The sequence below is a fragment of the Bos mutus genome, chromosome 3 (assembly GCF_027580195.1).
Source record: "Bos mutus isolate GX-2022 chromosome 3, NWIPB_WYAK_1.1, whole genome shotgun sequence".
NCBI classification, from domain to species: Eukaryota; Metazoa; Chordata; class Mammalia; order Artiodactyla; family Bovidae; genus Bos; species Bos mutus.
In genome coordinates, this window is record NC_091619.1 from 30,312,167 (window position 1) to 30,326,180 (window position 14,014).

The 14,014-nt window shown below is 41.7% G+C and overlaps 1 protein-coding gene across 2 annotated transcripts; it reads right to left on the reverse strand.

Moving 5' to 3' along the window:
* Nucleotides 1-855: 855 nt before the first annotated feature.
* C3H1orf162 (chromosome 3 C1orf162 homolog) lies at nucleotides 856-13,949 on the reverse strand. 2 transcript variants are annotated; one of them, XM_014481420.2, is made up of 6 exons: nucleotides 6,312-13,949; nucleotides 4,174-4,221; nucleotides 3,010-3,079; nucleotides 2,461-2,555; nucleotides 2,129-2,225; nucleotides 856-1,933 (listed from the first exon to the last, which is right to left on the reverse strand). In XM_014481420.2, exons 2-6 carry the CDS (start codon nucleotides 4,208-4,210, stop codon nucleotides 1,894-1,896), a joined length of 339 nt encoding a protein of 112 aa, XP_014336906.1. In that variant the 5' UTR covers nucleotides 4,211-4,221; nucleotides 6,312-13,949; the 3' UTR covers nucleotides 856-1,893. The 2 variants fall into 2 exon arrangements, with proteins under 2 accessions (XP_014336906.1, XP_014336905.1); XM_014481419.2 differs by having other exon boundaries at nucleotides 2,129-2,181; nucleotides 6,312-8,856.
* Nucleotides 13,950-14,014: the final 65 nt, after the last annotated feature.

Genomic DNA, 14,014 nt, shown 5'->3' on the forward strand with positions numbered 1-14,014 from the left:
CTTTGAAATAGAATTTAAAATGGTAGCTGTTGCCAAAACGCCTTTCGTAGTAGTTGTATCAACTCACTCTCCCACCAGTAGTATGTATGTGTTTTAGTTCCCCACAATCTTGTCCAGTTTGTTAGCAAACTTTTTGAATTTTGCAGATCTTACTGATGGAACTTATTATCTAATTATAGTTCTAATTATGATTTATCTTAAAGAGTAAAGTTGAGTATCTCTTCGTATGTTTGAAGTCATTTATATTTCCTTTTCTGCTAATAGCCTAACCTTATCCATTCTTTTACTTTTCTATTGAGCTGTTGATTTTTTTCCTTATTGATTTATAGGAACTTATATTTGTTGAGAAAATCAGCCCTTTGTCTATGAGATGCTCTGCAAGTATTTTTCCAGCTTGCCATTTGTCTTTTGAACGGTACTTTGTAAGTCAGGTTAACCAGTCCTTTCTGTTTTATTGACCATGTGTCATGTATTCAGAGGCATACTTCACTTTGTTGTTTTCCAAAGTTCTCCCATATTTACTTCTAGTACTTTTATGATTTTTTTAGTAAAATTTTTGACATATCTGGAATTTTGAAAAAAAGGAGTAAGATACAGATCTGATCTTATTTTCACCTTCATGACTACCTAATTTTCTCAACACCATTTATGAATAATTTTCCCCAAATGATTTGATACACCAACTTCATCATACTCTAAATTTCCTCTTGTGGAATTTTTGGTCTATTTCTGGTCTTTATATTTTATCCCTTTATTTTTTCACTCATAAACCATTAACATGTTTTAATTAGCCATTCTTAATAAAACAGTACTCTCAGCTGTTCAGGTCAGCCTTCCCATCTTTTATTTGCTTACTTTTATGAATGATCTTTCTTGTTTATGGCTTACAAAGGAAATTTAGAATAATCTTACCTAGTAAAAAGTAATCTTATTGATATTTTTACTAGGACCACCTATGGGGTTATCCATTGGAATTTGGCAGGGGAGAGGGCTAACATTTAGATCAATTTTTAGTTCCCCTATACTGTTGTTAGGCATATCTCTTATGCTATAGCAAGGAGATGGACATCCTCATTTGAATAGTGCTTTATCCAACAGGGACCTTATTTTGTGTAGTGCTCTGGGATGTACAGAGTTCTTAACGATATCTCATTGATTTTTACACTAGGAGATGTGTTATTAGTTCTGTTTTCAAGATGAGGAAATTGAAGCTTCAAAAGTTTAGCATACTTGCCCCAATGACTGAAGGACGTTAGTTAGTGGTAGAGTTTGCGATTTGGACCCCAATCGATCCTGAGTTCCGAGTACCACCACTTTCATTCGGCTTTTCTGGCTGTGGATGAGCTCTGCACCTCTAGAGGAGATGGGGAAAGACACAGCAATGATGGAGAAGGAGTCAGCGTTGCAGAGTTTGCTTTTATTTGTAATCCAACCTGGATTGTTCATTTGGTTGACTCTTCCCAAGTAGATCAATGATGCCAAGGGAACACTCTTGGTGCTGTGAGCTCTGTATCACACTTTTCAGAAGGTGACAGGGGAGGTAGGCTCAGCTCTCAACAGTCTAACAGGCTGTTGGTCCAAGTGGGAGGGCCATAGATCTTTTCTCAGGTCAGGAAAAGATTAACCCTTGGTCTTTAAACTGGTGACTAGCATTGTCCGAGCACACCCAGACAGCTCCAGCTGTGGTTTCTTCTGGTCGTAGTCCAAAATTTGTTAAAATGGAAAGTGATGGATGAAGATGGAGGTGAGACAAAAGGAACTGGACTCAAGCCTCACTGGAGAGGCAAGGTGAGTTTGTCACTTTAACCTGAGCATAGACAACAGGATCCAAGTGTACAGCATTCTGTACACTCTTGGTCAGGTGATCGCTGTTTTCTTCGGGGGCTTTGAAAATCATGCTGGCATAGGTAAGTACCTCCTCTGAGGATGAAAGCTGCAGAGGAGGAAGGAAGAGGAGGAATGAGTCAGTTCGATTTGGAGGAAGGTGTCTCTTATTAGCAAGTGACATTTAAAAGCAACTTGAAAGCTTGGGTGAGAGAAGACCCAAAGAAATCAGAAGACCCTTCAAAGAATCAGGTGCCCAGTGGCATCAGGCCTCCATATCCAGGAAACAGAGTGGCTGTCTTACCTTGGCTGGATGATCTGAAGGAGGATCCAGGGTCTGGGGACTGGAATGACCTGCTGCAAGTGCCAGGAAGAAGAGGAACAAGTCTCACCCATGGGGCCTGGAGGAATTAGAAGCTTCTTTCTTTAATCTTGGGTGAAGGGACAGGGTAGAGGGGGAGGTGCTGGAGGTGGGAAGGGTGGAGGATGAAGAGGGCCGGGAGAGAAGTGAAGGGGTTCAAGTCCTTGATCTGTGGATAGCATGGGCTCTGTCTGATTTACTCCCCTCAAAGCTATTCTCTATTACTGTTCTCGATGGCAGAGAAAGAAGGGCTGTCTCAGCTCTTGGAGACTTACATTTTCTGCAGCTCTTTATGATGAGGAAGACAAAGGCCATCAGCAGCAGTGTCAGTATAACCCCAGCAAAAAAGGCTAAGACCAAATGTTCTTTGCTGTTGTGGAGAAGAAAGGGAACATGACCCGAGGGACTTTTTGAAGGCCTTACGACAAGAGGGTAACCCTTTCCACCTAGGGGTAAACCTCTGGAATAGCTTTCACACTGGTTAGTCATCTTGCAATCTCCACCCCCAGTTTTCAACTTTTGGCTTTCAGGTTCTAGATCCATTTGAGGTGTCAGTAAAAGCTGCGGGCTCTGTTCCCCCTTAAAAATGTTCATAGGACTGCACATAGCAAATTTTATAAGTTTAGGGGCTTCATGAGTCTCTTGAGGCATGGGGGACCCTAGATTAAGAGCCGCACTCTGAAGGTAAAATACTGATTTACTACTACTGCTGTTTCTGGCCCCTGCTCCCCAGACCTCCCTCTCCAAGTCCATAAGGCAAAGTGGTCAACTCAGAATCAAATGCCATGTGGTATGAGAGGAAATGGGAGGCATTTCTTGCTTACCTGGGGTGGCCAGAGAGGCAAGGTGCGGAGGTCACTGCCGAGGCTGTGCTGGGGTGGGTGCCTGGTCCCTCTGTGAAAGAATACAAAGGGGATTACTGCATCGGCCACATCTTCTCCAGCCCAAGGGTCCCCACGTGCTCCCCCTTATCCAAGCAACCAGTGGAGTTTAACCATGGGGGCTACAGCTCTGTAAGAGAAGGGAACATTGTTTCTTAGAGCCTGTATTTTTTAACATGAAAACTAGATCAGGAGCTTAAACAATAATCAGATACACAAGTGAAAGGAGAGCCTAGTGTTTCTGCAGTTCCCATATGTCCCTGTAATAACATTTCAGGGCTCTCTCTCAAAGATTTTAATGAGACCTAGAGACATATGCTCCCTGGGACTTAAGCAGAGAATCTCAAGGCCAGGGGTTAAAGACCAAAAGTGATACCTAGAACTAGCATTTCCTGAAGTCCTAGGGCATATGACCTTAGAAATCGCTGCCTTTTTTTGGTTCATTTGTTTTTTAGGGCAGCTATTAACAGTGACTAGGGGAAGGAAATGGCAACCCACTCCAGTGTTCTTGCCTGGAGAATCCCAGGGATGGGGGAGCCTGGTGGGCTGCCGTCTATGGGGTCGCATAGAGTCGGACATGACTGAAGCGACTTAGCAGCAGCAGCTGCAGCAGCAGCCAAAGGCAGCCTTGGTGAAGGAACTTTTCTGGTGGCTCAATGCTAAAGAATTTTACTGCCAAAGCAGGAGACACTGCTTCAGTCCCTAGGTCAGGAAGATTCCCCTGGAGGAAGAAATGGCACCCCACTCCAGAATTCTTGCCTGGAGAATCCCATGGACAGAGGAGCCTGGCGGGCTACAGTCCATGGGGTTGCAAAGAGTCAGACATTACTGAATGACTGAGCATGCTCACACTCAAGGAAAGTGAGCCAGGCTCTCAAACTACCAAGATGGTCTAATGTTGAGCACAGAGACTCCCTTTACTCATATTTGGAGGATCAGATAGTTCTCCCTGTTTCCCATTTCCACTCTTCTTGGCATTAGAGCCTGCATCTGATTCTTCCAACTTCAGAAATACCATCCCCTGACAACCCTTCAGCACAGTGTCCGTGATTCCAGTCCATCTGAACTCAGCATCGAGGCAAGTAATGGGTTCTGTTGCAGACTTACTATCGTTTGGTTCAGGTTTGGACATTTGAGTTCCCATGTTGCCTTCCCCTGAGAATTAAAAAAAAAGGTAGGTCTTAGAAAGCTTGGAAAAGAGAGGAGGCAGAGGGGCCAATTCTGAGATTGTGATCTTAATCAAAGAGGCAAATGGTCGGAGGGTGTTCTTGTGAGGTCAGTGATCCCAAACTTCACAGTGTGAGGACAGCAGTTCAGCAGGCAGGCCTCAGCTCTGTAGGTCCATACATTTGATCTCATCAGGGCATCAAGAATTGACTGAATGTTCCAGAACAGACTCATACCAACCAGCTCATAGGAGACTAATGTATGAACTAGAATAACATAAGAAACATGTTTGTATAGCTAGTGCATTTCATCAAAATGTATGAGAAAGCCTATTAAAACCATAATTTTTATTGATAAACATCAAATTGAAGTATGAAAGAAGCAGAATCGATGATTTTGACTGTCACGTAGGTCTGATGCATTGGCTTCGGTCTTCCCTAGCAGTGCTGGGCAAACTAACTTGCTCTTGGAGGTCCTGCATCAGACGCTTCTATTTTGTTCATATATTATCTTTTCAAGCGTGACAACGTCTTTATATAAGCTATGGTTCTTTCATGTTAAACTTTCTGTATTTCCCCTCTTTTATTTATTTGTACAAAAAAGTATAGAGTACCTAAAAGCAGAAAAGTAAAATCACTCAAACTTCCACTATCCATTGTTAATATTTTAGTGTATTTCCTTTTTGTTGTACTTCCATGCATCTTTTAAAAGCTAGTTGAGATACTTCTTCATATCTCTTTTTCTTTTCTAACTAAGTGTTTCATCATAAACATTTTCCTATTTCACGGAAAATTTCTATAAGCCTCTGAGTGGTGATAGGTCTTTCTGTTGTAACTATGTACTATAGCTTGCTTTTCTAGTTTCCTGCCTGTTGATAAAAATTATTTCTACTTTAAACAAAATAAAATAACAAACAATTTTAGGAGGCCACAATTTTACTACATACTTAGACAAACCCATGAGAAGGATTTTTAATTCTGCTATAACTACTGTATTTTAAGGTTATTTATTTAGATAATAAATGACATCAATTATTTGTACTTAATTATTCAGCTGTCAAAAGTAAATTAATTTCTGAGTCCTTGGATATAGGGAAAGACTGGGAGAAGGACACCTCATTGCTATGTACCAGTTACAACAGCAAAATAATCAAATGCCTTACAATCAAACAAACTTTTAAAGATCATGTAATCTAGGATAACAAGAAAGATGCCATAGGGAAATTTGGTGAGAATTCTGAGCCATAGGGATAGAAAGACCATCATCCATAGCAGAATCCATAGGGGTAACAAATTTTCCAGCACTTTTTGCTCCTTTTCTAATTTAAAAGTCAGTTACCAAGAAGGAGGGGATGTATGTGTACATATTGCCGATTCACCATGTTGTACAGCAGAAACCATCACAATATTGTAAAGCAATTATATTCCAATAAAAAATAAAAGGCAACATAATTAAACATAATGAAAATAAACAAAAAGTCAACAGTATTCTTTGTAGAGTACTGTAAAATTTATGTAGTGTTTTTTAAATATTGAAATATGTGTTTGCACTAATCATAGTATGAATTTATCCTATGAATTTGTACTAGACCGTATAACTGGGGAGGATCATAGGTTTCCATAAAATCTTAACCTTCCCACGACTGGTTCTGAATTTACAACCACCCCAAAGAAATGTTAGCACAGTCACCTAAAACAAAAGCTGGGTCCCCCCATCCTGAAAGACAAAGCTTCACACGTTGCCACAGGGAAATAGTTAATGAATCCACGCTAGTTATGAATCCATGCTGAAAAAAACAGGAAGCATATACCCTTTGAAAACAACACTCCAAACATTTGACAGAAACATAAATTAAAATAGAAACAGTACTCTATATACATACTTTTTCACGTTTTGTCCAGCATTGGAGAATCTTACTGATTACCATAAAATCCACCAACTAAATGCAGCCATTCACGTACAACATTTCCCCGACCAGATAAGGTTAAAAAAAGTAACTGAAACCAGTAAAAATTAGATTAACATTTTGTTTTGGTGATTATTTCATCTATATTAAAAGATGGGGTAAATGCGTTTACCTTTTAAGACAAAGTCCAGTTGTAAGATGTCATTGTCTAAGACAGAGCTTTTCACTTGCTGCTTCTGTTATCATTCCTGTTTCTCAGAATGATGAAACAGTGATTACTGCCACTGCCACCATCAAGCTGTGTGTCGCAAAGATCTTGTCTATACTCAAGGGCCAACTTCCTGTTTGTGGCAAACTGTATTTTTTTTCATTCCACAAGCAGAGAATTTTATATCTTTTGACACATGAATGCCAGAGCATTGGGGGGATAAGACAAGTTTATTTCTAATTAAGTATTAATTGAATATGGAACCACCACGTCAGATGTTGTGGGGATCACAGTGGTGTGACATTACAATTGTCATCAAGCATGTCATAATCTCGTTTATTCCAGCCAAGGAAGTAAGGTTGATAGAGAAAAATGAAAAGCAAATGGTGTTAAGTGCAGACTAGACAGATTTTTAAGTGTTCTGAAACCATGGAAATCGCCAGCTTCCCCAGTGGCTTAGTGACAAAGAATCTGCCAGCCAAAACAGGAGACATGGGTTCAATCCTTGGGTTGGGAAAATCCCACATGCTGCGTGGCAACTAAGCTTGTGGATCGCAACTCCTGAGCCTGCACTCTAGAGCCTGGGAACTGCAACTACTGAGCCCAGGTGCTACAACTACTGAAGCTCACACAAACTAGAGCCTCACGCTCTGTAACAAGAGAAGCCACCACAATGAGAAGTACACACACCACAAGGAAGTGTAGCCCCTGCTCAACACAACTGTGTGCAACAGTGAAAATCCAGTACAGGCCAAAATAAATAAATAAGTAAAATTTATGTATTTATTTATATGGCATGGAGATTGCTTCAAAGGGAAGGTGGATCATTTACTTGTAAACATTTACCCATAAAATAATAAGTATAAACATTAAATAGACACAATGGGCCATGTGCTCTGGGTGTTTTAGAGAGAAGGCAGGAAAGCTCATGAGGCCTACTGTCTAACTGAGAAGAGTAACAATAGAAAAGGAAATAACAGATTGATTACGGATTGTGTTCAGGGACATGAGGGAAACAAACAGAGTGCCATGCTGGGGAGTCAGTGATGGGAGGATGTCTTTGGATAAAATGGATGACCCAGGAATTCCTGTCCAAGGAGTGATATTTACCCTGAGAACCAGAGGATGGGAACGAGCTGGTTGGGCAGAGAGCCTGGGGAAGACAGTTCCAGGAGAGGGCTGAGTAACTCGCAGGCGTGGGAGAAGGGAAGAGCTGGCAGGGCAGGCGGGATCAGGCAAGGCTGCGAGCAGGGAGACCTGGAACATGATTGGGGGAGAAGAAATGGACGGTGTGAGGAAGTTCCCAACCCAAGGACTGCTTGCTGGGCTTTGAGTGATGAATTTCTGGGCCATCAGCAAGGTTTAAGAGAGAGGAGAGACAGAAAATAGTTGTGTAGATAGACTTGAGATATACTGTGGAGGTCTTTAAATCCAAGCAAAAAGTATATTTTAAGTATTAATAAAGAATAACTAAAGATTTTGGAATTCTTGTGTGAATTCCAAACATGACCTATAAGGAAGATTGTATCACATTAAATAAAATAAACTGTGGGTAAAGAAAGAGACAAGGAAATAAGCTGTGTCAGACATACAGGATGGAGTGGGACTCAAGAGAAAAGGCTCAGGTCACACAATAAGGAGGGGAAGTGGGTGTCAAGAAAAGCATCATAGAGATGATGTTTGAGTTGCTTCTTGAAAGATGAATCACATTTTCTAGGCAGACAGAGGAAGGAAGCGTATTCCAGGCAGAGGGAACATGTGAGCAAAGACATGCTTTATCATGTTTGTGATGTTCTGCAAAATGCAAGTATTTCATCATTGCTGATGTTACAGAGATTGAGAGTGGGTGGAATCTTTTTCCAGTGGGGGAATGTTAAAAGAAAGACTGTAGAGGAAGCGCAAGGCCCCATGATAGAGGGTCTTAAACAGATTTTCCTTGGAGACAATGGAGAGACTGCTGAAGGATGAAACATGATCACATTCTGGTTTGGGCAATAGAGTGTAGGAGGGACTTGTGCGGGCCAGACAGGGGGCAGGGAGTCCTTTAGTATGGCAGAGTTCCAGGTGAGAAACAAGGATGATCTAATCGGAGACACTGGCCTTGGGGAAGAGGAGGCAGGGCAGAAAGGTGATGAATCTAATCTTTTTCTAGTTGTGAGAGAAAGGTAAGGGGGAGAGAGCTCAAGATAACTTCCAGGTTTCTGTCTTGAATCACCAATTAATGGTGAGAATATAGAAGGTGAGTGTAGGACTGGACATATACAATGAGCTTACCTTTGAACACATTGAGCTAGGGTGCTTGTGGATTATACTACTGAGCCATGTCAAGAGGGTAGTTGGATGCACAGGTCAGGGGCTCACAAAAGATCCAGAGCTGTGTGGTAGAGAGTGTTAGTTCTCACCCCAAACTAGATCTCTCCTGGCACAGACCCTCTTAGGTTTAGTAGTACCATGTGATAAGCTCTGGTCACACAATAAGGAGGGGAAGTGGGTGTCAAGAAAAGCATCATAGAGGAGATGATGTTTGAGTTGCTTCTTGGAAGATGAATCACATTTTCTAGGCAGACAGAGGAAAGAAGTGTATTCCAGGCAGAGGGACCATGTGAGCAAAGACATGCTTTATCATGTTTGTGATGTTCAGCGAAATGCAAGTATTGCACTTGCATTTGGACGAATGAAACTGCAATGCAATTGCAATTGCAATGGACCGATGAAAGTGACGTAGTTCCCTTTTAGTTGAAGCGTTTAATTACTGAAGGAAGACCTCCTCTGATCCCTTCCCCTTCAGGGTGATCACAGAGATTTTGTGATGAGAAGATAAGGTTGAAAGCTCTAAAGTGGATCACCGAGTCACTATAAGGAGGATAGTTTCTCCGGTGGGTCACCTGGACCTAGAGTGGATTCTGTGTGAGCAAGAAGTAAACTTTTCCACATTACACTACTGAGATTTTGGGGCAGTTTCTTACCTCAGTTGACTTATCCTGGCTAATACAACTTGGGATATAGATTAGGAAGCCATCAGCATACACGTGACAGTAGAAGCCACGGGGGTGGATAAGATTATCCAGGAACAGTTTGTAGAATGAGAATAAAACATTCCAAGAACTCTGAGGAACACCACCACTTAAGAGGGAGTCAGAAAAAGTGGAGGGGCTTCCTTAGTGACTTGCTGGTAAAGAGTCTACCTGCCAATGCAGGAGACACAGGTTCAATCCCTGATTTGGGAGGATCCCACGTGCTGTAGAGCAACTAAGCCCGTATGCCACTACTATTAAGTCTGTGCACTAGAGCCCACGTGCTGCAACTGCTGAAGCCCACACTCGCGAGCGCCCCTGCTCCACAACAGAAGCCACCGAAATGAGAAACCCGAGCACAACTAGAGAGTAGCCCCCACTCCCTGAAACTAGAGAAAAGCCAGCACAGCAACAAAGACCCAGCATAGCCAAAAATGTAAAAGTAAATTAACAAAAAAAATCTTTTAAGAAAAAAAAACCTGGAGTCAGTTACGGAAATTGAGAGGACACAGTGACAGCAGTAATAGCAAATGTAGGGACCAGGGAGGAAAAGAAGGAAAAGCTGTGAGCACCGAAGAATTGATGCTTTTGAACTGTGGTGTTGGAGGAGACCCTTGAGAGTCCCTTGGACTGCAAGGAGATCCAACCAGTCCATCTAAAGGATATCAGTACTGAATATTCACTGGAAGGACTGACGCTGAAACTCCAATACTTTGGCCACCTAATGCTAAGAACTGACTCATTTAAAAAGACCTTGATGCTGGGAATGACTGAAGGCAGAAGGGAACGACAGAGGATGAGATGGTTGTATGGCATCACCGACTCTATTGATATGAGTTTCAGTAAGCTCCTGGAGTTGGTGATGGACAGGGAGGCCTGGCGTGCTACAGTCCATGGGGTTGCAAAGAGTCGGACACGAATGAGACTGAACTCAACTGAAGAGTGCCAGATGCTGCAGAGAGAGAGGTTGATTAAGATGAGGACTGGAAAGAGTTGATCGGATTTAGAAATGAAGAGATCCTGATCTCTTTGCTAAAGCAGCTTGGGGTATGACAGTGGTGGAGAGTAAGACTTCAGTGAGTTAAAGAGTAAATGGAAATCCCTAGAAGTACAGCAGATTAGATCTTTAAAGAGATCCTCTTGTTAAAGAACACCAACAAAGGCTGGATAAAACATTTGAAACACCATAGTTTAAGGTGGTGCTAGTGATAAAAAGGGCTCCCTGGTAGCTCAGCTGGTAAAGAACCCACCTGCCAATACAGGAGACATAAGAGACATGGGTTCAATCTCTGGGTTGGGAAGATGCTCTGGAGGAGGGCATGACAACCCACCCAAGTATTCTTGCCTGGAGAATCTCATAGACATAGGAAGCTGGCAGGCTACAGTCCAGAAGGTTGCACAATATTGAAGTGACTTAAAGCACACAATTTAAAAATGCATGACTGATAAGTAAAATAGATAGCCAGTGGGAATTTACTGTGTGACACAGGGAGCTCAATCCAGTGCTCTGTGACAATCTAGAGGGGTGGGAAGGGGTGGAACATGGTAGTGAGGTTCAAGAAGGAAGGAACTTATGTATACATGTGGCTGATTCATGTTGACATATGGCAGAAACCAGTACAATATTATAAAGCAGTTATCCTCCAATTAAAAATATATATATATATTTTTAAATGCATGGCTGAACTAGATGTTGGAAATCCTCAAAAATCAGAGAGTTGAGACCTGGAGCTGCTGTTTATAGGAAGAGCCAACTTTTGGTGACCTGAAGATTGGGTCTACAGGCCTTGTATGAGGTCAGGAAACCTAAAGCCTGCATCAAGGTAGGAAATTGGATCAGGCCCCCTGAAAGGGAACTCACAGTGAGTGAATCAGAAAAAAGCAAACCAGATTGAAGTGGTAGGGATCCTTAATCTATCAGTTTTCTATTGCAGTATAACAAATATCACAAATATAGAAGCTTAAAACAATACACATTTCTTCCTTCAGTTTCTGTGGGTTAGAGGCTGCTGTGGTTCAGTCGCTCAGTCATGTCTGACTCTTTGTGACCAGATGGATTGCAGCACACCAGGCTTCCCTGTCCTTCACCATCTCCCGGAGTTTGCTCAAACTCATGTCCATTGAGTCAGTGATGCCATCCAACCATCTTATCCTCTGTTGTCCCCTTCTTCTCCTGCCTTCAATCTTTTCCAGCATCAGGGTCTTTTCCAATGAGCTGGATTTTTGCATCGGGTGGCCAAAATATTGGAGCTTCAGTTTTAGCATCAGCCCTTCCAGTGAACATTCAGGATTGATTTTCTTTAGGATTGATTGGTTTGATCTCCTTGCAGTCCAAGGGACTCTTGTTCATCTTGTTCCTCTACCTCCTGCATTTCCTGGAAACTAGAATTTACATCTTAAGTCTTGATAGACTCGGGTGAAATATTTCTGGATAGATTATACCACAAGTGATATTGTCTACTTCATATTTCAGCAAATCAGGAAACTTATCTGGTTATCCCACCAGAGTGATACTAAGAATAACCAGTGAACTAGGTCACTGGCCACTTGATTAGAAAGATCTTGATTTGTATTATCATTGATTATAAATTATTCTTATGGTCATTATAAAACTTACAACAAAAGAATCTAACATTTCCCTTTTTTCACTGACATGCAATCTTTTGCTAACACAAACATACTTCAAATCAATTTGACCTTTTCATATCAAATATTTAAAAAATAATTGGTTTTCCAATGTTTAATTTGAGGTTACACAACCAATTACCACACAACCAATTTGTATGTACTAAACCACAACCATCACAAAGAAATAAAAAAAAAATTAACTGGAGGATAAGTGCTTTACAATATTGTGTTGGTTTCTGCCGTACAACATGAATCAGCTGTAAGTATACATATACCCCCGTCTCTGGAACTACCCTCCTGACCCCTCCCCACCCCCCTTCTATGTTGTCACTGAGCACTGGCCTGAGCTCCCTGTTATACAGCAACTTCCCATTATACACATGGTGGTGGTGGTGTAGTCGCTAAGTTGTGTTTGACTCTTGCGACCCCATGGGACTGTAGCCTGCCAGGCTCCTCCGGCCATGGGATTCTCTAGGCAAGAGTACTGGAGTGGGTTGCCATTTCCTTCTCCAGGGGATCTTCCCGACCCAGGAATCGAACTTGGGTCTCCTGCATTGCAGGCAGATTCTTTACTGACTGAGCTATGCACAGTGTATATATAAACTGATATTCAGAAGGTAGAGATTTGGTACTATACTTTGGAGTTTTGCCTCTAAAATCCCTGCTCAGCTTATTACCTCCATCTCACTCCTGACTGGCTTCACTTTGGGTTGTGACACCCCAGTCCTTGCACATAGATAAACAAACTCTTCTAGCACATTCTTGTCCAAAAGGAGCAGCATGTGCTCTACAGCTGGCCACTATAATAATGTCCAGGTGGCAGAACATCGTGTTGCTTACCCACAGCATGTTGCAGTGCTGTGTGAATACAGGATGTCACTGCCTGGTTCTGGAAACTATGGGGCACACTGTCAGTCTCTACTCGAATCCAGTGGCCTTCTAAGGAGTCCCAGGTGAAGCTCTTTTGTCTGAAGTGACTGGCTTGAGGGCTGACTGCCACATGCCTGGCTGCCTTTGCAGGTGCCAAGCAGGAACTACTTTGTGGCTTATCCACGTTGCTGCTGACCTGTTGATCCAGCAGTATTAGCAGGCAGGGCTCTAACTTCCCAACTTCTCTCCTTGGGTCATCCTTAAGCTTCTCTAACCTTTGAACCAGGATTAGGAAGGGCCTCGGGTTTTGCAGGACCATCATACCATGAAGATCAGAGGTAATAAAAATGGACAAGGGTTTCAGTCTGTGCTTGTAGTTTCCACTTGTTCCTACCCTCTCCCACTTCACATCTATCTTCCCTTCTTAAATGCCCGCTCCATGCATGTCAAGCTCCTTCATTAGAAACAAAGATTAAGAGCTTACAGAGACTGCTTAACCAGCTCCCACGAGAGCATAAAGTCAAATCTCTTAAATATAAACACATGTCCTAGTAGCTGTGCTTCTGACTGATAGTTATACACAAGTGAAGCGATGAGGCTATTTAGACTACCTGAAATGGGACGCTCAAAACATCTTATACTAAAATCTGTACCGTATCATATATTCTGCCTGTCCAGCAGATTAATACCTTGTAGTAGGAACTTTTTATCTCTGTGTGACCATTGTAGGATAGTGCTTAGCAATTTTTCGTTTAATGAATAATTTGGAATACCTACTGACCCTAGTAAACTCTCCTTTATGCAACATCTTAATAATGATGTCAATCTGATTTCTATAGAAGATGAATATATTAGTCATCAATACTGACCTAAATGATTGTTTTATCCATTTGTTCACAAGTAAATCCTTATAAAAGTATGAGAATTAAATGCAGACAAAGCTATGGAAAGGCAGAATTTTCTATCTGTTGGATTCTTGAGAGTAATTTTATGACACATTTGAGCCCATAGTATTTTCTACAGAAATACTACTAAAGCAAAAATAAAGTCAATGATATATGATTTCCTTTAGCCATTTTAAGAATATTGAAAAGCTTTAGATTCCCCATAACCTAGCAGCAAGAAATAGCTTACCATTAATAATTATATAAATAA